We start from the raw sequence: 23,104 nt of genomic DNA, 5'->3' as shown, positions 1-23,104 counted from the left end.
GTTTCTTGGGGTCTGGGTCTGGCGCTCTCCGCCTCCGTCCGTGCCGGCCCGCGCACGGAGCACCTGGGTCAGAGGCTGGCCTTCTCCTGTGGCATCTCTGCTTCCGCGTGTCCATTTCCCACCTCAACCCCCAGCCCCACCTAAATCCAATGGAAAAGGTCGCGGGATCCGCGGCTGCGCGGGGTGCGGGGAGGGAGCGATGGGGGCCCGGGCAGACGTGGAACTCCCCACGACGCCAGCAGGAACCTCGGGCTCTGCCCGTAAAAAGAGTTTCAGGCGGGACAGACCCTGCGGGTCTTCAGAGGATGAACGGGACAGGGGCGGGTTTGGAGATGGGAGGATGTCAGCGCAATTGGCTCTGTGCGCACAGGTGAGTCCCCGCCATCCCGGGGGCCTCAGGATCCAAACGGAGGACTCCAGGCCACCCTGCCCCCGCGGCTGCGGGTGCCGGAGAGCAGAGCAGGGGGGAAGGTGGCAAAGAGCCGGAGAAGCCGGGGTCTGCGTGGGGCAGGGCTGGGCGCGGGTGGGCGGGAGCGCCCAGCTTTGGGCGGAGCAGGGAAAGGCGCCCGTCTGCCCCGAAGCCCCGCCGGTCTCCGGGGGGCAGCGCCGTCCATGCCCGCTCCGCCGCGCCGCCGCCACCGCCTTCCCGGCCTCCCCCATCCCGGGATGAGCGCTCCCCCGACGCCACCTCCCGGGGGCGAGGAAAGACTCGAGACGGCCTGGCCCCCCGGCGACCAACGCCAGAGGCACCCCCGGGACGGAGGAGGCGGCGGCGGTGGGGACCTGGGGCGCGGGGGCGGCGGGCACGGTAGCCATCCAGTGCGTCTCCGCGTTGGTGTGCGTGGTGGGCAACGCCCTGGTCATCTTCGTGATCCTCCGCTACGCCAAGGTGAAGACGGCCACCAACATCTACCTACTGAACCTGGCTGTGGCCGATGAGCTCTTCATGCTGAGCGTGCCCTTCGTGGCCTCGTCGGCCACCCTGCACCACTGGCCCTTCGGCCCGGCGCTGTGCCGCGCGGTGCTTAGTGTGGACGGCCTCAACTCATTCCCCAGCGTCTTCTGCCTGGCCGTGCTCAGCGTGGACCGCTACCTGGCTGGGGTGCGCCCGCTGCGCGCTGCCACCTGCCGCCGGCCCGGCGTGGCCAGACTGGTCAGCGGGTGTGTGGCTGTCGTCCTCGCTGGTCACCCAGACCATTGCCGCCTTCGCCAGCACCAGGCCGGCTCGCGGCGGCAGGGCCGTGGCCTGCGACCTGCACTGGCCGCACCCAGTGTGGTCTGCGGTCTTCGTGGTCTGCACTTTCCTGCCGGGCTTCCTGCTGCCCGTCCCGGCCGTCGGCCCGTGCTACGTGCTCATCGTGGGCAAGATGTGGGCGCTGGCGCTGCCGGCCGGCTGGCAGCGGCGGAAGCACTCCGAGAAGAAGGTCGCGTGGCTGGTGCTGGCGGTGGCGGCCGTCTTCGTGCTCTGCTGGCTGCCTTTCTACGCGGTGCAGCTGCTGAACCTCTCTGTGACGGGCCTGGATGCCCCCGTCCACCACGTGTCCCTCATCCACAGCCACGCCAACAGCTGCGCCCACCCCGTCCTCTACGGCTTCCTCTGTGACGACTTCCGCAGGTCCTTCCAGCGGGCTCTCTGCCTGCGCTGCTGTCTCCTGGATGCCTCTGGCGGTGCAGACCAAGAGCCACTGGACAGTAGTCCACCGCCCTCAAGAGCGGAGGGGACGCGGGAGTCTCATGCCCCCCACTCCCCTGCCAGCAGGAGCCCAGGCAACCAGAACCCAGCCGCAAGCAGGTCCCCCTCACCAGGACCACCACCTTCTGAGATGCCCTCACCACCCACCCAGCGAGGCCACCTCCAAGGGATCTGCACCACCTACAGCCCAGCAGACCGCTCGTGCTGGATGCTCCCCTGAGAACCACCACCTTCCTCCACAGGCACCTGCTTCCCGCAGTCTTCGTGCACCCCCAAGAGCATCAGAGCCCCTCAGGCTTCCCCTCTCCCCAGGATACTGGCTTTCAGAAGGATGCTTCCATGGGGGTAGGACCCTCTGAGACCTGATCTAGGATGTGAATCATTCCTGAAACTCTGGCTGTGTTTTGAGGGGAGGAGAAGGGAGGATGCCAGGGAGCAGTGGCCCCCTGCATGTGACTTGTTACAGCAGCTCTGCCTGGGAGAGGACTGTCCGGAGGGTGGAGGGACCCGGCACCCCTGCTCTGCGCAGACTCTCTCTCTGCCTGTGGTGGGGACACAGTGTGTTTGGAAAGAGGGGGAGGAAGGGAGATGCCTCCCAGTGCTTTCCCTTTGCTGCTGTTCCGGGGCCCTTGTGCAGAGACATTTGTGTGTGACAGCCTCGGGCCCAGACTCTGTCACCCCCTGACCACCCCCCGGCCCAGTGCCTGCTTGCAATCACAAGTGTCACCCTGGTTGTCCTGGGACGGTAGCAGGCTTTTTGTGAGTAGAAAAGGTTTAGAGAGACCTGGAGTGGGGTTTATTACGAGGTGTGAAACCAGGTCCATAATAAAAAAGCGGAGAGGATAAATCTCATCTAGCTCCAATGATGGGATTTCTTGCCCCCTCCCTCTGGGTGGGAGGGGAGCAAGGGAAGGCGAAAGAAGCCCAGAGAAGGCAGATGGAAATCAGCCCGGAGTTTGAATGGAGGAAGCAGCTCTATCACCGCTATTAAAAAAAGGTCTATATTCAGGATAACATCAGCCAGATGTAGATAATAAACAAACGTAGGCTGAACACAGTAAAAGGCCATAAGTTTCTGCCTGATGTTCACGCAAGGATAAATTATCTTTCCCCAAAGGACAAAACTGGCCTAAGAGGAGCTTTGATCCTGCTTCCTGCCAAAAGTGGAGGCGGGGGCTGCGGAGATGCGGGTAGGGCTTCTGTGGGAGGCTGGACGGCAAGCGGGCTGTTCTGTGTACAGGGAGCGCCACGGGGGCCCCGGCTCAGCTCAGCCAAGGACACTCCTGGCTTTGGCTCGGGGGTCCTGACGGTGAGAGGAAGATACTGGGGCAGGCGGGAAGCAGGGCCTCTGAGGAGAGGCCCCTCCGCTCACCCGAGGGTCAGGCTTGTGGAGCTCACGGCTTCCTGGCAAGGAGGCTTCAAGAGAAAAAACGTCCTGGGCCTGACCTGGTCCGGGACCTGCCAGACTCATGTCTCCTCCGGCAGCCTGCAGGCTCCAAGGTGGGCACAGGGGGCTGCTAGGGAGCTAAAGAAGGCTGAGGCAGGGCCCAGAGGGGATGCCCCGCTTCCACCATGGGCCAGGGCTCCTCCCTGAGAGCCGGGGCAAAGGGAACAAGGCCCTTCCCTGAAGCGATCGGGCCAAAGCCAGGCTTCAGGGATGTGAGCAGACCCCTGATGTTCCAGGAACGGGCAGGAGAGCCAAGTTCGGGTCCTGCATCCAGTGTCATGTGACCCGGCAAGGGACTGAACCCAGGTCCTCAGAGTTCTGCCTCTAAAATCAGGAGGCCCTTCCCTAGCCAGCACACGGTGACTCTTAGAGGACTAACCTGATGGTTCTGTCCACGTGGCTGTAGATGCCAGCTTCTCCCTTCATGAATGAAAAAAGAAACAGCCTTACCATTGGGCACCTACTCCTGCACGTGACTAGCCAGCCCAGTGACCTGGAAGCAGTGATCAGTGGCGATCAGTGTGGTGTGTAGGCTGGGGACGAGGTGGATATGCAGATGTTCCGGGTCTGCACTGGGTGGTCCCCATCTGTCTCAGAGAGAAAATGTGTAGCCAAGTCTGCACTACAGACTGGAGACATGGCTGTGGATTGGAAACTCCTAACTAAGACACGGAGCCCCTTGAACCCACATGCACACGTACACATGCACACACAAACACATGCACGCAGACACGACCAGACCACCCCCGCCCTGGCAGTACACACTAGAGTTACCCTGGGCATCTGGAGGCAGTCGGTGCTGGGCCTCCTGTAACCGTAACCTCTTGACAGCCTTTGAAAGTGAACTGTTTCTTTGTTCCCCAGTGCCTGGCGGTGCCTTGCAGGGCGGCCACTTGATAGATGCGGTTGAACTGACCTGTGTGAACCACGCAGGCTGATGGCAGCGAGGTGAGGGGTTCACAGCACAGTCAGTGGTCTGAATGCGCTGCCGGGCCTCTACCACAGCCTGGGTAGGGCGTGGGGTCCTCTCTCGGATCGCCCACGGTGACTCACACTGGGCACACTCTCTGACGGGCAAGACGGGGCACCGACCCGGAGTCTTGACAACACTCCTGCTCTGCTGAGTACTTAAAAATGCAACGTTTTCAACTTAGTTGGTGATGGTTGAAGGCAAGGCAGCCTCAGGTGATGGAAAGAAAAGTCCCTGGAGGCAGGGGAGCTCCGCGCAGCCAGCCCCGTGGGGAGTGCTGTAACCTCACTGAGCCTCAGTTTCCCACCTGAAACACGCACAAAGGGAGACTGTGAGTTTCGAGTTCTTTCCAGCTGTGGCTCTCTTTTATCAGGAACGCTGGAGCAAGGTGCTGCGGTGGTGGGAGGGGACGACAGCATTCTTCTGTGCAGACTGCTCTCTCCATAACCTGTTAAAAGTGAGCACTGACACTGCCTTTGACCTTGGAGTCATAAATCATACGGTGGAGCGGGGAGAGTCTTGCTGGCCGTCCTCCTTTTCAGCTGCAGGACCTTCTCGACTCCTGGGGCTTAACAACCCTGTAGCCGCAAAACATGCCGATCATTTGTCAGGGATGCACTAGAGGCGAGGTACTGCCAGCTGTAGCAACGGGGGGCCTTTGTAACGGCTGCATAAAACCCTCCCTCGAGGTCTGAAGACACTAGCACATTTTGCTGGCCTGGGGTATCAGCTGTGCAGACAGCCTTTGACCTCGGTGCTGCTCCATTTACCGAGACTAGGGGATCACAGCCTTTGGCTGCATCAGGAATGAAAACTTTTTTTTTTTTGAGTTGAAATCCACTGTATTTCAAGCATACAGTGGTTGTTTCTCTGTTTGTGGCTATAAAAACAAATAGATCAACACACTAACCGAAAAGGAAATAAGACTTCTGCGTTTCTGACCAATGCAAGAATACCAGTTTCCACCGTATCCTTCCTCGATCATCAGGGAGGAATGAAAACATCTTTATCCAGGTAGAAACAGCCTCCAGGTACCCTCCAGCAATGAGCTGGCTTTACCTTTTAAAATTGCCTTTAATGTACTGTTTAGTGACCAGCCAGGTGTTTAATTTTTCCAGACAATCAGGAAGATGGTATTTGCACGTGACAGGTGGTCACTCATCGGAGTTCTTGCCAAGTTTGTCAGCACTATGTTTTCTGCAAACATGAATGCAATTTGCACATTTATCTTTAAATTCTTGGCTTCACTTCACCATAAAAACATCCTACCTAGACGCCTTAGGTGCCAACGCTGATATCAAAGGGAAAAACAACAAGAGAGGTCTGTGTTGGCTGTGCTACCTCAGAAATCGAACTTGGCAGCCTGAGCAGTGGCTGGGAAAATTCCTGCAGATCTGCACATCGAAGCTGTTCTCCGTCAGGCGGTCTGCCAAGAAGCATCCCCATTCCGCGTCTTCCCTCTTCTTAAGGAGATAATGGGATAACCTCAGATTCCTTCAGCACAAATGTCAGAATGCGGAGGCCTGTCCTGTTGCACCCGGTCAGTGGGCACCACACCCCGATGCCCTGCTCTGGGGAGGCGAGTACAGGGGGCAGGGGAAGGGGGCAGAGGCATACAGACTGCACACCCCCTGCCGCTTCTGTCAGGGCAGGGCGGGGCTGGGGCCTCCGTGGACAGCGCTCTGCCCTCGAGGAGCCTGGAGGTTGGTTAGTGGCAACCACGGGCATTAATCAGATCAGCACAGGAATGAGAGTGTGCTTCTAAGCCAAAATAAGAACCATCGGGGAAGTGATCTGGTCTCTGTGAGGCGACCTTGTGCAGGGCAGCCTCCCCAGGAAGGCTGAGGGGGGCGACGTCCTCCATGAGTTGTGTGGGAGAAACCAGGATGAGAAGGGTGGGCAGAAGGGCCGAAGCAGAGGGGATGGTGTGTGCCAGCGGCCAGGAAGGGAGGCACTGAGAGTGCCCAGGGTGACTGGAACAGAGGCCAGCGGTGCCCGGTCAGTGGGAGGCATCAGCAGACGAGGACCTCATAGGCCCCATTGAGGACTTAGGACCCGGCCGTGGGACGGTGGTAACGATGAGAGGTGCAGGTCCACCTGGTCAAGAAACCCATGGATGACTCCAAGTCCCTGTGAAGCCGGGGCGCATGTGCCCTCCACTTTTCAGGGGGAGATTGGCAGGAGGATCGTGTTCTCATCCTTTTAATGTTTTCAACAAGAAGGCAGGGTCCCTGGTCCTATGACTGGATTGGTATAGTGTCTAACAGGGAGGGGCTCTTTTGAAAATGAGGGAACCAATATTGAGGAAGTCCCAGATCATCAACCATGTTGCCTAGAAAAGGAGCGCTGACCACCAAAGTAAGACCCGAGGCTTCCTGTTATGAGGACACCGTGAGCTCCACCCGGCACCTGGCGAGGTGTGGACAGTGCGCCGGGTGAGAAAACAGATTTGGGGACACACAGACCAGGGGCAGGTCACTGCTCACCAGCCCAGCGCGGCCGCAGGGATGCTGTGTGGCCCCTGGAGAAAGGACAAAGCAAGAGCATCCAGCCCAGGTGTGCAAGGCAGGCCCAGGAGGCTCACGGCTCAGACAGCGGCACAGCAGCTCAGGAGGACAGGGTGGTGCGTGCAAGGTGCTGGGGGTATATTTGGGGAAGGGGGGTTGTGTTTGGTTGGTTTCTGTATTTTTTTGCATCCAGCTTTCTTTAGCCATTCCGAGGAGGCTGTGATTTCTTTCTAATCTATTTTTATGGGAGTATAATGTATACGTGGTAAAAGTCACTCTTTTTAGGTGTACAGTTCTGTGCATTTTGACATGTATAAGGTTACCCTCGTTTAACTGCCACCTCAGTCAAGCTGGGGACTGGCTCCAGGACCGTGTCCTTCCCTCTCGGTGGCCGTGACCCATGTGCTGAGGGGGCAGCATGGGGAGGACCCGAAGGGGAGAGAACTGGGGACGCTGCTCCCCAGATGCCGGCAGGCCACCCCAGCACACCGTCTCCCCACATCCCCACGCAGGGAGCTCTGCCCTCCTGATCGCCTGGATTTGAAGCAGCAGCCTGGGCTCCAGAAACCACCCCCCACAAACCACAACCCAGGGCTTGAGCAAGTGCCGGGCAGGTTGCTGCCTCCTCAGCATGGCTGCCCCTCCCCTCCGGGGCTCAGAGCTCCCCCGCAGCTCCGCAGAGCCAGCTCTTCCTCAGGACCCAGCCCCATCTGTCCATCGCGGCCTGGACGGCTGGCTGCTGGGCTCGTGCTGCATCGTCTCAGCCCCATTGATTGAGGCTGATTCCCTCGCTCTGCAAATGCAGACAAACCACAGAGAGGGGGCCTTGCCCTGTGCCCTCGGGCTTCCCTTTCTCCTCCTGTTCCCGTGGGATTCCCCAAGTCCTACCTCTTAGGACAAGGGCGAAGATGCTTGAAGAAAGGGGGGAGTCAGTGCTGGCAGAGAAGGGCCAAAACTGGTGCTTCTGGTTTCGATCACCATTTCAAGACGAATTGAACAACGAACCATCTGTCCAATACAAGAGTGCAGGGTAGGGGGTGCGGATCTCCGGCATGGCTGCAGGAGTAGGGGTCCATGGGCTCAAGGAAGTCTAATGGAATTAAGGGGGGAGGCAGAAGGAAGGGGGGAGGGTACAGGAGACTGAGGCAAGCCCCGTCTTCCTCTTCCTCTTCCTCACTGGGTAGCCGAGGGAAGGTTTGCTTGAGTCCAATAGCTCAGAGCGAGCAGCTGGGGCCAGCCTCCAGGTGAGGACAGGAGAAGATTCCAGGAGGACAGGGAAACCCTGCCCTAAGTCGAGTGTGCAGGAGAGGGGCTTCCCAGGATGGTGCAGCTCGTGGATGTCTTGTTCAGGAGAACGTTATTTCAGGTGCAGTCGGGGGACATGTCTGGCCTGGGGTTGGGGGCGTCATCACCACGGACCCCAGTTTGGAATCTTGGGTTTTTTTTCCACTGGATCCCTGAAACCCTGCTGCTTCTGCTGCCCCATTTTGTTTCCACCATTTCCAGCAGTCGTGACTGAACTAACCATCCCCAGGGTCCTTCTGTCTTTCGCAATCACGCTTTCAAAACAGGCTGAAGAGGATTTTGATTCTGTTAGAATCTGATGTTAAAACAATATTTCGTTTCTCTTGTGAGAGGAAATCTGTTGTTTGCCTACATCTGAGCCTGCTGACCAAAAAAAGGAAGAAGGGCTCTCAAAACAAAAAAGAGATAGCGCTGAACCCGGGCACACATTCTGAACAAGACAGACAGAGTCGGGCGTAGCCTGTATTATTTTCCAAAGAAATGCCGAGAAGGTCAGGGATGTTTTCAGATGTGCTCGGGTGCCCCCCACCGAGTCACGACAACCACGGAAACATGTTTTTCTATCTTCTTCGTAACCTCGGTTTTCCTCGAAGAGATGGCATAATGATTAACCCCCATTCGACACACGACCACTGTGAGCTTGGGGGTCTTCTGCCACCTGCCCAGTCCACATGAGAAGGTCACGCCCAGGAGCCTCAGGAAGGGCTGTGGCCGTGCAGGGGGGCCCGTTGGGATTCCGTGGGCAGCAGCATTTCCTTACTTCCTACTGCGTGCCTCAAGGTGCCCCTCCTCCCTGAAATGTGTGATGTGCAGGCTTCCCGTCTTGCTTTGTGTGTCTTTACACACTCGGGTGGGCTGCCAGGATTTCGGTCAACCCGGGCCCGAACGCGGGGTGAATGAGCAAGGCTTTGGGAGACATGTGAGCTGCGTTTTGTTAAAACCTGTTTGCTGAAACGGAAGAGAAGCTGTCTGTCTGGTCATTCCTTGGAAAATCTTGTCTTTGTGATTCAAACATGAAAACACAGGGTCCTTGGTTCAGGGAGATCCTAAGGGCATAGCGAGCATCAGAGGGGAAAAAGGCTTTATCTGGCCCGTTGTGTAGACAACTCCAGCGTCAGTAGAGGGGGAAGGACAGGAGGGAACTTTCTGGTGTCATGAACATATTCTATATACTGATGACGGCAGTAGTTCCACGAATGTGTGCTCTTCAGGACTCAGAGAACTCTTTGCTAAAAAGGGCGGGTTTTACAGTCCAGGGGCCTGTGACTCCCCGGGGGGCTGGGTGCCCAGGCCCACGGCCCCCTGCGGTGCCCTCTGTGGTGGACAGACGGCGGGCGAGGCCAGGCACTGGCCCAGAGTCCCACCGGGACAGTTGTGGACACAGGGCCAGTCCCTTGTTTTGAACTGAAGTTTCTTTCCTCTTTGGCATGTTCCTCTTTGGTGTGACTAGACTTGGGGCCCCAAGTGGCAGCTGGAGTTGGAGGGCGCTTCGGGCTGTGGTCACTCCTCCTCTGTGGCCTCCCTAGGAGCACAGTGGAGGGGGCTCTGCTCCGCCAGACTTTGATGGGCCTGTAAGCAGGGAGAATGGGTCTTTGAAATGGATTTTACAGCTGAGGAGGGGCTGCATCTCCGCTGTGCGAGCCTCCCCTCCTGCGGCTCTGCCTGATGCCTGAGACCCCACCAGGACACGTGCCCAGGTGGGACAGCAGCCCTTCCACCTGACCACACCATGCCTGGAAAGAACGCTTTCCACTTTCTGGAAACCTTGAACTTGCCCTCAAGACACTCCAGATCCCAACACGTCCTTTTGCTTTATCCACTTACACACCCACCAGTTCATTGTCACGCATGCCCCGTTTATGGAGCACCTACTGTGTGCCAGACCTGGGCCAGTTCCCTTCACCTAATCCTCATGGAAACCCCAGAGGGGGCCGGGCCAGCATCCTGTTTACAGCCTTAGGGTTTTTTTCTTTTTTCTTTTTTTTTTGGCTGCAATGTGCATCTTGTGGGATTTCAGTTCCCCAACCAGGAATTGAACCCGGGCCATGCCAGTGAAAGCACCGAATCCTAACCACTAGGCCACCGGGGTACTCCCAGTCTTAGGGGTTGTGTGGTGCCCATGGCCATGTGACCACCCATGTCAGGCTGGGATTCAGATCTGGGGTGCATGACACCCACACTCTTTGTTGGCCCTGCTGGATTCTTACAATGCAAACTGTGCAAGTGTTGCCGTGGGGACATGTGAATAAGTCTAGAAGTAGGTGTTACCTTCTCAAATGATTTCCGTGCGTAAATGGAGCACAAGCGCGCTCTTATGAAACTCATCCACTTGCACCGAGGATAGAATTCGACATCTCTAAGCTGACCTATGGTCCCCCCCTCCACTTTTCTCTCTGCATCCCACATCTGCAGCCTCATCCTGGACCCCCTCCTCCTTGCTCACCTCACTCCACACCCTCTGCCAAGACTCTTCCCAGCACAGGGTCTTTGCACGTGCTGTGCCTTCCACCCGGACTGCTCTGCCCTCAGCTCTGTGTTTGACCAACCCCTGCTTCTCCTTCACATCCAGAATTGTCAGCTGGCCCAGCAGGCTCTCCAGCCCTGTCGTGCTGTGCTCTTCCCCCCCGGCTCCTACCACTGTTTCAGAGGCAATTCCAGTTTGGGGGGGGGGGCGGGCAGGAATTGTTTGTTGTATGTCTGTCTCCCCCACCAGAGCTCAAGCTTCTCAAGGCAGGGGTTTGTCACCATGCCTGTCACCCACCAGTGACAGAGCACATGCTCAATAAATATTTGCTGAACTGATCCAAGCGGTTCGGTCTGAGGGCAAAAAAGTCATTTGAGTCATAAAATCAAATTCTGACTCATCCACCCTGGCCTTCTTCCCCAGGCCCCATGAACCCTGGAACGCCATCAGCGAACACACACCGCACACCGCTGCTGAGACTGGGAGACCTAGATGACAACGATGTGAATAGAAGGCAGGGCCCGCGGCCCATTTCACAAGGGCCACCCAGGTTTGAAATGCTGGGGGGTCATTTTTAGAGTTAAGTGATTTGTTTATATGGTGTCTTTCTCAGAGAGAGGCTGAAGTTTGGAAATCTCAAGTTCAGGTGAAGCCTGTACACAGAGAGTTGGATCTCCCACAGGACAGGAAGTGAGGCACATCGCGAGGGTCTGCGCCTCGCCCCGCCTCACCCTGCCGGTGTCCTGGGGTCCAAGGTTCCCCAGTAAGGGTTCTTGCCTCTGAGTCTTGAAAGCGTGTTTTGGTTTTCTTGTGTTCTTGAGAAAGGATCTCTTCTTTGGAAGAAGACATCCTAAAGCAATGAGACTCTGACAGTCAATTTGACTGCTCCTGGGAGCAGACCCTTTTGAAAAGTGGAAGGGTAGGTGGTGAGGGTGATTGGTAAGGTATCACTCTCCCCTCTCAACCCCCAGCATGATTTATCTGCACCTGCTTTTCTCCCACTCATCGAGTTCTTCCTTCACACATACCTCTTATTGAATCTGGTTTTCTGCTAGCCTTCCGAGTCCTGGGGGCAACACTGCTGCACTGGCCATCTCGGTAAGGCACCCCTCGCCTATCACCCACTCCACACACACCCCAAAGCCGTCTCCTTCATCCAGGATGGACGTTGACATCTCCAACTGCATCTTCACGACAGCAACTACTCAGATTAAAACTGAGAAATTCGGCATGATCCAAATGTATAAAAATATTTGGATATTTGACTGAATTCAATTTTCTTCCAACTTTTGCTTTCTGAAAACTTTCAGAACATTGCATATAAAATTCAGCCAGTTTCACCATCCCAGGAAAAGGGGCCCAGGAAATGTGTGTATTAAAAAGACAGTGTTTCCTATCTCCAAGAGAAATGAGGATGATTTAATACTGCATGAGACCTTGGTCTCTGAGCCACAGACTGACTTTTGTGTTTGCATATCTCTGAGAGCAGATAATGCCAAACCATTCACAGAGGGACACACAGCCAAGATTCTAAGAGATGCCCCAAGAAGGACTGTTTAACTCGTCCCAACAAATAATCCTATAATATATTTTGAAACACTTAGGCATAAGTCCTGTGTATGAAGTTGTTATGGTTACAGAAGGAAAAAATAAATATTTGTGCACACAGACATAACATGAAGTCCTTCTACAGTGAAAACAATCTCCACTGGAAAGGTCTTTGAAAGTCAGAGATGGAGCCTGGAGCAGACGGAGCTAGTGATGGGGTGGGGGCGCAGCCTTTAAAGGCTCCTCTTGGCATCCACATTGTCCATGAGCCTCGTTTAATAACATAAAATGAGGGGGCTGGGGGAGAGAGGTGAACAGACACAAAACCCAGGAGCACTGTTATTTGTTTATTTTCCACTTGTGATGTCATAAGCAGGAGTTTTGCCTGTGTTCTAGTTTATCTCCAATAAATAAATAACTATGTACAAATGTGCTGAGTTTACAAAATGGTAGAGGAAAACCTTTGCATTATACAAGATACATTTACATGATACGCTTTTTTCCATACACAGAAGCATGAAGCATTCCATTCCTAGCTTACTTGAACCAAAGACCCTGTGTGGCAATGTCTAAAGGTGTGTACCTAGGCTTTTCTACCAGAAAGCAAAGCTATAAAAGGAAAATTCCTCAGTTTCTTGAGAATATAGGGCCTGACTTGGCCTGCTACTTATTACTCATCCATATTTAATCTATTCCAGAATGTTGGAAGCTGTCTGGAACAGCTCTCCTCAAATATACGAAGCAGACAACCCCCTGCTGGTCTCATTAAAATGCAGATTCTCGTGCAGTAGGTGGGATGGAGCCTGAGTGTCTGCATTTCTAACCAGCTGGCAGGGGCAGCTCCAGCCTCTTGTCCCTGGACCACGTTCCAAATGGCTGGGCTTAGAAGGCCCCTCCGAACTGGGAGAACTTCTCGAGGGCCTGATCAAGGTGAGGCCCTAACTGGCCATGCTCCAGGCTGCATCCCCAAGCTCCCAAATTCAAGAAGCCAGTAGAGCTGGTTTTATTGGGGCCTACAAATGACAAGAACGGTGAGAGTCCAAATGGTCATTGGCATGAATCCTGCAGCTCAAAACTTTCTTACACTGTCTCCCGGGAGGTGCTTCCATCTTCTCTCAGTTTAGAGCAACCATGTGAACATTTTCAACATTGTCAAAAATAACTCATAATAATAATAATAGGAATAATAATAATGGGAAAAGACACTGCATAAGAAGCTTAACAACGACTACTTTTCAGTCCAAATCAAAACAACAACAACAATAAAATGGAGGTTCATTGTTTAAAAATAAAAATGAAAATCTCCTTGCATTGAATTCCTGTGATAGTCCAGCAACATTAGTTTAACAAATGCCCTTCACATCTTAACCTTTGTTAAAATGATATTGCTGTGGAAGCCTGAAATTTCAGGACAAATTAGCAAATCTGCTGAAAGAACAAATTCCCAAGCATTCTTATTTCTAGTGTTTTTGTTTCTGTTTCACATAACACTTCTGCCCAGGCAGACAGCTAAGGGCAGAAGTAGGGTCCAATACAGGTAGGGTGGCTCAGGTGGGTTGGCCGAGTTCCTGGGAGGGGTAAATTGGGAGAAATGAAAGGGCTGAAATGCCGCTTGGCTTCATAAATGCGAGAGGGCTGGAAAAGATAGTATAAGGGCCCCATGACAAGTGGGAGCACATAAATATATAGACAGAGAAGGGGAGAGAGGGGAAGGGAGAAAGGAGGGAGAGATACAAAGTGGGTGCCGGAGACACAAGGGTAAGGGAAAGAAGCCAAAGAACAAAAAATACTTAAAAAATAAATATCTTGGTCATTGTCTATGACTCAATTACACTTCACTTAGTCCACTGGGATGAAGTCTGCCCCAAGGCCGCCAACCAAGAACACTCACCCCTCCTGTGCCCCTCGGTGAGGGCATCGGACACTTCGCAATCTTGTCACTGTAAAACTGCCAACTCTGCCCACTTGTCCGATGACATCATAGAAATGGCTGGGGCCATACTTCTTCCAACGCGCCCCCGCCCCCCGCCCCCATAGCCAAGTGTAGAAGCAGCGAAAGAAGAGGAGCGAGCGTCTTCTCCAGTTCTGACACCAGCCAAGGTGCTTTGGGGTAGTGGGAGAGAAAGGCTGGAGAGGGGAGGAGCAATGAGGCCCAGGAGGGAGGAAAAGGCCACCCAACACCTGGGCCAGGGAGGGAGGTCCCTCAGAGTTTCTGAGGCGTCCGCTCGGTCTTCACGTGCTGCAGTACCACCTCCTTGGAGGGGACCCCGCACTTGTACTCCAGCTCCGCCCGCGAGGTGCCTTGCTTCTTGCGCAGGTGGCAGAGGAGCGCCAAAAGCGCCACGACCAGAGACAGGCTCGCGATGGAGATGCCTACGAGCACGCCCGAATGCAGAGGCCCCGCGGGCGGGGGCGAGGGGCGAGGGGTGGCGCCGGGAGTCGGGCTGCCCGGGAGCGCCCCAGAGCCGCCGTCCTCCTCGTCGCCGCCCTGGTCGCCGCCGCTCACCTTGATGGGGTCACAGTCGGTGCCAGCCTGGCCGAAGAGGGCCGTGTCGGGCCCGCAGATGCACTCGTAGGTGCCGGGGAGGTTGTGGCACTCGCCAGGGCAGTAGCCGTTGTTGCACTCGTTGATGTCCGTGCACACGGAGCCCTCGTCCAGGATGTAGCCCTCGGGGCACCGGCAGATCGCCAGGTTGTTGGGGTCGCAGTCGGCCGGGCACGAAGTCTGGTTGCAGAACATCTGGCACCTGTGCGGGGCGTGGGGGATGGGCGCGAAGCCCTCGGCGCAGATGCAGAGGTAGTCAGTTCCGCCCGTGGGCTGGCACTGGTACTCGCAGTTGGTGCCGAAGCACGGGTCCACAGGCTCCACGCACTCGCCGTCCACCAGGTCGAAGCCGGGGAAGCAGTGGCACTGGAAGCCGCCCTTCGTGTTGACACAGCTCTGCGGGCACGGACTGGGCACCTGCGTGCAGTCATCCACGTCCTCACACCGGTGCTGGTCCGCAGCCAGCCGGTAGCCCGTCGCGCACATGCACGTGTAGTTGGTGGGCGCGTCGGGGAAGCCGGGGACGCAGAAGTGCTCGCAGAGTTGGTGGCACGGGTGCTCGGCCGGCACCGCACAGGAGCGCCCGTCCGCCTGCAGGGCGGCGTCGGCGGGGCAGAGGCAGCTCGACGCCCCGGCGCTCTCGTTGCACGCGTGCTCGCAGCCGCCGCCCTCCACGCTGCAGGCCCAGGCGCCCGGCGCCTCCCGGCCCCAGCGCGCCTCGGCCTCAGCGGGCGGCACCGCGCACTCCAGCTTCACCCCGAGGGGCATCACGGCGGCCGAGCTGCCCAGCGGCAGCGCTTGAAAGTCCGCGCCGCGGGCCCCAAACGGGGTGCTGTAGGTGACGGAGACGCCGGCGGCCGCCGCGGCGCCGGGCTCCACAACCAGCGGCCGGCAGGAGGCGGCGAAGTTGAACTCGCAGAGGAAGCCGTCGGCCTCCGCGCCGCACTGCAGCTCCTCCCATGCCGGCTCTCCCGGTGCCAGAGCCCCGTCCGCCGAGACGGCGACGCACAGCGGACCGCAGAGGGGCGTCCCGTCGTCGTGATGCCGCGCCCACCTGCTGTAGCTGGTGCGGTTGTCGCCCGTAACCCACTGGAAGCCGCGCAAGGGCTCGTGGTGCCCCGGGTCGCCGCAGCCGGGCGGGAGCTGCAGGCCGATCCAGAGCCGCGGGCCATCGCTGCCGTCGCCACTCAGTAGCAGGGAGATGACATCCGCTGCAACCGAGGAGCGCACGGTCATCAGGTGGCCCCGCAGCTGCTCGCAGACCCGGCTGGCGGCGAGGAAAGTCGCGGGACCCCGGAAGAGCGCGAAGCAGTCGTGCTCGACGCACTGGCTGCCGAGGGGCTGCGGCTCCGGGGGCGCCGGGAGCCCCAGGCCGGCGGGGGCCAACACGCCGAGGAGCAGGACGCGGAGCATAGTGTCCACACGCCGCGCGCAGGGGCCCGGCCGGGGCTGAAAGGCGCAGGGCGCCGCCGGCGACAGCCGCTCGCGTCGGTCCCGGACTAGGCGCGTCCGGCTGCGTCGCGCAGCCCCGGCGAGGCAGCCTCTGACAGGCGGGCGGGCCAGGGCCCGAGTTTATAAGTGCGCGGCCCCCCTCCCTGGACGTTCGGGAAAAGGAAGGAAGTGCCTGGTGGGAAGGGCTGATGCTGCATTCTCGGATTACTGGGTTCTTCGGACGCCCTGCGCCCGCCCTCGCGCCCAGGATCACCTCGCGGGGATGAGTAAACTCGGCCCCGGCTGGGAGGTCCTCGGGCGGGGCCAGCAGCGCAGGGTCCCGGGAGGACAGCACCTCTGTCAGCACGGCGACAGGACCCGCCCCACGCGTGCAGCCCTACAAGGGGCTTAACCCGCAGCCCTCCTTAATCTCCGGTCCTCTTTCTTTTCCTTCATCAATGTGTTGTTACCACCTATTTCAAGGAAAAGGCTGGATTGCGGAGCTCTGGGAAGAGGAGACTGGGCGAGGAAGGCTTGGAATGAGAGGTGGGGACTTAGCGCCCAGGACCTGCAGGGCTGCGGGAGGAGGTGCCCGCCACCCAGAGGGTTTTGGGAGGGGCTGCCTAGGGCGTGGCCTTCCCCAAAAAACACGAGCGCAAGGAGAGCGAGCCACACCCTCCCCGGCCAGGGCGCCTAGCTCCGGAGAAGGAGGTGCTTGGAGACAGCGGGCGTGGCTAAGACGACCACGCTCACAGGAGGAGGACTGGCCTAGCACCCGGTCCCCAAGTGGGGACCCACGAGTCCCTGAGCGCCAGCTGCCACGGCCAGACCTCATCTCATCGCGTGAGAAAGTCGTGGGGACACTGTCAGGGCGGCAAGGTCTTGCCACCCTTCGGAAGTGGTGGCAGGCGAATTCCCGCCGAGCCCTGTAGGGGCGAGCGAGTTTAGCCTGTTTGGTCTGAGTTCTTCCAGCATCGCAGAGGGACAGTGCAACTAGCACCCCCAAAGGGACCCGTGGTGTGCCCTTGCAGGGAGGGTCTGTCTTTTGAGGGTTTTTCCCTTTGGCTGAGCAATCAGATTGACACAGAAGGAGCACATAAATGCCAATTGGACGGCAAAGGACATAGACGAGGGGCTGTCCTGGGCACGCGCGGGGTGGGGAGCGCTGGGAGGAGACTGGAATCTGTCACTTTCGCGATCTTATCCGCTCACTCTCGGATCAGGAATGCGGAGGGGTGGGTCCAAAGCAGAACGGTGAGGGGCAAACTTTTTTTTTTTTTTAACACCCTGCGCCATCCTCCGCCGCGGTCACTTACTGCGACGCGCCAGGCGGCGGCGCTGTTGAACTCTAAACGAAACCAAAGACGTTGGTGAACTCGAACTTGGGCTAAAAGGGTTAGGGTGTGGGGACCCAGAGGCCTCTCCCAGGGCAGGACACGCGGACCCCTCGTCTTACCCGCGGATCGGGCCCCCACGCCCAGCAGAGCCCAGGACTTGCGAAAGAACAGGAGAGTGTGGTGTCATCACCTGCGGAAGACAAGCACCTGCCGGCGGACAGACTGACCGCAGTGACCAAGGGGGCGGGGCGGGGACACTCCGAAAGCGAAAGGGGGGAGGCACTGTGGTCCGCTGCACCCCCTGACGCCTGCCCGCGGGCGCAGAGCCTCCTGAATATCCCGCTGCCCCCCGGTACCCCACGAAAAGGGACACCGAGGTCTGAGGGTCCCCGGAGTGGGAGCGACTGCCCCTCCAAGAGGAGGAAGGAAAGACCCCCAGATCGGAGAGTCGCGCAGCCCAGGGTGGGGACGGGGCAGGCGCTGGCCTGACATCCCACTGGCTGCAGAGCTGAGTCAGGGGTCACGACTCTGGCCGCCCTGGAGAGGCTGTCTCGGTGCAACGGGCCCGGGGCGGGGCGGGGCCTCCAGACACCGGCTGGAACTCGCCCCTGCAGAGACCTCAGAGGTGGGCGCGTGAGACGGGAAAGGGGACCGGACCAGCCACACCCTTTGTTCAGCATTTACAAAGGATTTCAGGACTACAGCGGCGGCGAGACAAAGCCGTAAACGAAGGGCGGGGCCCTCTGAGCCCGTGCCAGCCCTTAAAGGAGTTGAGGGACGTTCAAGCGTCAGGTCTGGCCGCCACCAGGCTGGGTCACTTCACGGATGGGTTCTAGCTGATTCACCCTTAGCCAAAGAGCTTTATCAAGTGTGGCAAGCAGCTTTTTTCTTAAGAGACGTAGAAAAGAACTTTCTAGTTCTAACATGAACACCTGCTCGTAGACTTGTTAACCCCTAGGTCCCCTGATGAAGACCCTGCTTGGCAGTGTTTCTCTCCAGAGCACGTGGGCAGCTGTCCCTGCTCTGACTTAGAACTTAAGCGTCTCCCGTGGGGAAGGAGAAAACCGATGTGTGGAAATGCACAATTCCAGGTGCTCAGGGCTTCGGGACTGTGAGAAGTGGGGACTGACTCCCAATTGTTGCTGGTGATAAGAGCCCCAGGCCCCCCGGGGTGGAAAAGCCTGTCACTAGCACCTGAGGACACAGGACAGGGTGGAGAGGGGTGCATACCCTGTCCAATGCAATAGCCATAATCACCTGTGGTTATTTAAACTAAAACTCATTACATTAAAGTTAGAAATTCAGTTTCTCAGTCTCACTAGCCACATGTCAAGTACCCCACAGGCTCGTGACTACAAATTGAACATTACTGAGAAAACACTTGATCATCGCAGAAATTGCTATTGGACGGCTCTTGTCTACACATAGAGCCAAGTAATGACCTCAGGGAAGCCATTGGTGGGGGCATATGAGTGTCTCTTCTAGGATTCCAAGAACACCGTCTTGCAACCATTGTTGTTTTCAAGGTAATTGTTGTGAAAACTGCCATCAGAATCTAGAAGGGAAACTTTAAGAAGAGTAAAAACTGGGGCTTCCCTGGTGGTGCAGTTGGTGAGAGTCCGCCTGCCGATGCAGGGGACATGGGTTCGTGCCCCGGTCCGGGAAGATCCCACATGCCGCGGAGCGGCTGGGCCCGTGAGCCATGGCCGCTGAGCCTACGCGCCCGGAGCCTGTTCTCCACAACGGGAGAGGCCACAACAGTGAGAGGCCCGCGTACAAAGAAGAGTAAAAACTGTATAATCACTATTAGTACTTGACTAATAAATACATCAATATTACTTTTAACCTGGATGTTAAGTATAATAATTTAGATATTAAGAAGAAAGACATTTAAAAGATAAAAACCTTATGCTTATAAGCCATAACAATGTTAAAATACAGACACAAAAATTAAGTCTCTGTGGTGATGCAGCAACATACGAATCTAGCAGTGGAAATTAAATGCCTGGTGAGCAAACGTTACTCAATAAACAACAGTCTGCCACTGTAGCAGAACGCAGGCTTTACTAAATACTTACTCTCAGCCAGACTTGAAGAAAGAAGTGAGGTGAAAATTAACAGTACTTTATTGGCCCATTCTTTATAAAAAGAAAATATGTTGCATCTACCCAAACCCCACATTTGATACCATATTTGATGATGAAAGACCAGAAGCTTTGCCCCTAAGATCAGAAACCAGCCTGCTCCCACCACATCACTCTGTAGTGTGCTGGAGATTCGAGCTAGATTGTAGCCAGGGCAGTTCCACATGGAAGTCAAATAAAAGGCATCCAGAATGGAAAGGAAGAAATAAAATTATCTCTTTATTCATGATATTGTCTTGTTTGTATATGGAAAATCCTAAGAAAACTATTCAAAAACTATAAGAACTAATAAACAAGTTCAGCGTTACAGGTTAAAAAATCAATACATAAAAATCACTTGCATTTTAACAATGCACAAATTGAAAATGAAATTAGAAAACAATTCCGTTTACAATAGCATTAAAAAAGAATGAAATACTTAGGAATAAATTTAACAGAAGTGCAAAATGTATGCTCTGAAAACTGCAAACAATGTTGAAAGAAATTTTAAAACACCTAAATAAATGAAAAGACATCCTATGTTTATGGATTGGAAGATTTAATATGGTTAAGGTGGAAAAATTCCCAAAATTCATCTACAGATTCAGTGTAATCTCTATTAAAATATCTGCTGATTTCTCTACAGAAATTTTCATGCTGATCCTAAAATTCACATGGAAATTCAAGGGACTCTGAATAACCAAAATAATCTTGGAAAAGAGAAACAAGACAGAAGGATTCACACTTCTTGATTTCAAAATTTACTACAAAGCTGCAGTAATCAAAACAGTGTGGTTCTCGCATAAGGAAAGACATAAATCAATGGCACAGAATTGAGAGTCCAAAAATAAACCCTTTGAAGATATACAAATGGCCAATAAGCACATGAAAAGATGCTCAAAAATAAAACTTTTTGTATTTACTTTTAGTCAATTAATTTTCACAAGGGTGCCAAGACAATTAAATGGAGGAAAGAATAGTATTTTTTATTCTAGCCATCCTAGTGAGAGTGAACTGGTTTCTCAGTGTGGTTTGATTTACATTTGCCTGGTGGCTAATGATGTTGAACATCTTTTCATGTGCTTATTGGCCATTTGTGTGTCTTCTTTAGTTGAATGTCTATTCAGATTCTTTACCTGTGTCTTAATTGGGTTAGTTGTCTTTTTATTATTGACATTTTCCAGCGACTCACAGATGCTGATGCAGGTACCCGGCCTATTTTCATCAACCAGGGTTGCAGACCAGCTACTGCAGACCGCGGGGGTCTGAGAACGGGCCCGCAGGATGGTTTGGCAGCTCCTGGGTGAACAGAGTGTGAACATCTGAAACTTGGGCAGATGGGCCCCGCGGGGGAGTGAAGGAGTCACAGAGAGCAGCTGTGGGGAGGGAGCTCTGCTCTGGGGGTGAGGGGCTGCCAACATTTGAGTTCATCACTCAGAAATCCCACTTCCACCCACGGGCCTGGGGGTGCCTGGGGTTCCGTCTAGCTCTGTGGGAAGAGGGGAAGGGAGTGGCTTCCCTCTGGGAGTACCTGACCCCACTCACCTGCACCCAGAGCCAGCCCACCCACCAAAGGAGGGGGAAGCATTCACCCATACCCAAACCACTGGGAATGCTTTTCAGACTGGGAATAATTCTGAAGCCAGATCCCAGAGAAGCACTGGCAAAGGCTTCTCTTTAGAGGTTTTTTTCTCCTTTGGATGGGACTTTTGGGGCATTTAGCAAGACCCAGCCTTCCGAAGTCCCTTAAAGGACCCCCCAGGAAAGGGGACAGACTTATCTCATGTTCCACAGGCAACGAGGAAGGATGCTTCCTCCTTGGAACTGGACGTCACTTTTATGCTCCTGATGGCCAGCTGGCCACTGAAGAATTCGGAGTCAACAGATGCAGGGGAGAATCCTGGCAGCATCGTCCATGGTGCATATTTAAAACTCCAGCTGGTCCTACCACAACCAGGATAAATACACACTGCTGATAACATGTAAATCCAGCACTTGAAATATGCTACAGAGAAACTATAACTCTGTTTTCTCACAGTCTTTGCTCTTCTGCTGTTTTCCTATGGTCTTGAGCTTGGACATCATTTTTGTATTTTATCCTGTAATCTCAAAGTCATATTTCATGGGGAGTTAAGCAATCTCTAAATCAGGGGAAAATAATGGTTGAAAAAATATATATTTGGCTTCCTAGAAAATATTTGCCGCCATTTCCATTTCTGGCCCTGCATCTTTCCAGAGAGTTGAGAATGTCATTTAAATGAGTCAGTCCCCAGAGCTCAGGAGAAGTGACAAAAATGTCGACACCCTGCCCCAGACTGTTCATGCATCGCCACCTCTGGCCGAGTGAGAAGCAGCTGGGATCGGAAACAGGCAGAGAGAGAGGAAGGGATCTGCTAGCCAAGCAGCTGCCTTGTCCCTCCAACATGAGGTCCCAGACCAGCATCCTCACCTGGGGGCTGGTTAGAATGCAGCATCTCTGCTCCCACCCTGTGCCTCCCGCATCAGAATCTGCCTTTGACCAGATCCCAGAGACAAGGGGCGCACACACTCCCCCAGCATGGTTGTGCTGGAAAAGGACCCAGCCGGGCAGCAGAATGGCCTCATTGAGACCTCACACCGAACCAGCTCCTTCCCTGGCCCCCCATAGAGGTTCACTGACCCGCTCAAGTTTGTGGAAAGGAGCCCTCAAGACCAGCAGCATCAGTGTCATGTCTTCTCTCTGTAAACACCATTTGTCACCTTGGACTTGTCAGAAAGGCAGACTCCTGGGCCCAGCCCAGACCTCCTGAAACAGAAACTCCAGGGCTTAGGCCCAGCCACCTGGGTTTGGGCAAGCCCTCCTGAGGATTCTGGTGCACAAGCATGAGAACCGCTGGCTCACCATGTAGATGTTGCGGCCCCAAGGCTCTGATCACATCCTCATCCTTCTCCTGGGCCGTCCACTTCGGGTCCTGGCCCCGCCAACACATCCATGGACCTGCAGCCACAGTTCCTGCTTGCAGGGGCACAGCTAACCCAAATCTTATTCTGATGAGGTCACGGAAATAGATTTTTAAGCCAAGCTAAGTGGAATTTGTAGAATTTTGCCACAGAGAAGGTGCAGCAGGCATCATGAACAGGAGGCTGAAAGTCACACATGGGGATAAAAGCAGGAAGGTTGAAGGGATCCAGGATGCTAAGAGCATCAAGAATTCAGAGCCCCAGCCTTGGACTGTCAACTTCTGGACTTCCTGTCATGGAAGACAAATAAATCTCTATTTGGTTCCTCCACAGTAATCAGATTTCTGTTCCACGCAGCCAACCACCTGCCCAGTTGGTGCAAACTTGAATAAGTTGAAGTGTAGCTTCCTGGACTGCCATTTATCTGATCTAATTTATTTAAATTTCAAAGCCTGATTCTAATTTTTAGTCAAATGTCATCATTAAATAGTACCTTCTGTGTGTTCATGAGGTCACATCCCTCCAACCAGAGGTCAACAAGAGGGACAGACAGTATTTTAGCACAAGGTTGGGCACATAAGATGAACTTGAACAAGTATGACCACGCTTAGCTCTGTTTCTATGATAGAAAAGCTCTCTGAAACTCAACTTCTCTTCTCAAAATGAGGATAAAAGCTACATCCTAGGGTTAGATGACAAAATCTGGGTCCTAGGGCTACTCTGAACCTCTGGATCTGCTTCATGGACACCAGGATGGGCAGGGGAAGCAGGCAGGTCCATGGGGCAAGTACCGA

General features: G+C 55.0%; 2 protein-coding genes across 2 annotated transcripts; one reads left to right on the top strand and one right to left on the bottom strand.

The window, feature by feature from the left end:
• Positions 1–666: 666 nt before the first annotated feature.
• Positions 667–1,822, top strand: SSTR4 (somatostatin receptor 4). The gene is given in 4 exon segments (XM_029222267.1): positions 667–723; positions 725–1,158; positions 1,160–1,692; positions 1,695–1,822. Coding segments are annotated over 4 exon segments (1,152 nt in total).
• A 10,444-nt stretch (positions 1,823–12,266) lies between these two features.
• On the bottom strand, positions 12,267–15,892 carry THBD (thrombomodulin). The gene has a single exon (XM_029219455.1). It carries the CDS (start codon positions 15,890–15,892, stop codon positions 14,138–14,140), a length of 1,755 nt encoding a protein of 584 aa, XP_029075288.1. The 3' UTR covers positions 12,267–14,137.
• Positions 15,893–23,104: the final 7,212 nt, after the last annotated feature.

This window comes from Monodon monoceros, unplaced genomic scaffold (genome assembly GCF_005190385.1).
Source record: "Monodon monoceros isolate NGI ecotype Baffin Bay Population unplaced genomic scaffold, NGI_Narwhal_1 Super_Scaffold_13, whole genome shotgun sequence".
NCBI lineage: Eukaryota > Metazoa > Chordata > Mammalia > Artiodactyla > Monodontidae > Monodon > Monodon monoceros.
This window is presented reverse-complemented; position numbering and strand designations above follow the sequence as displayed.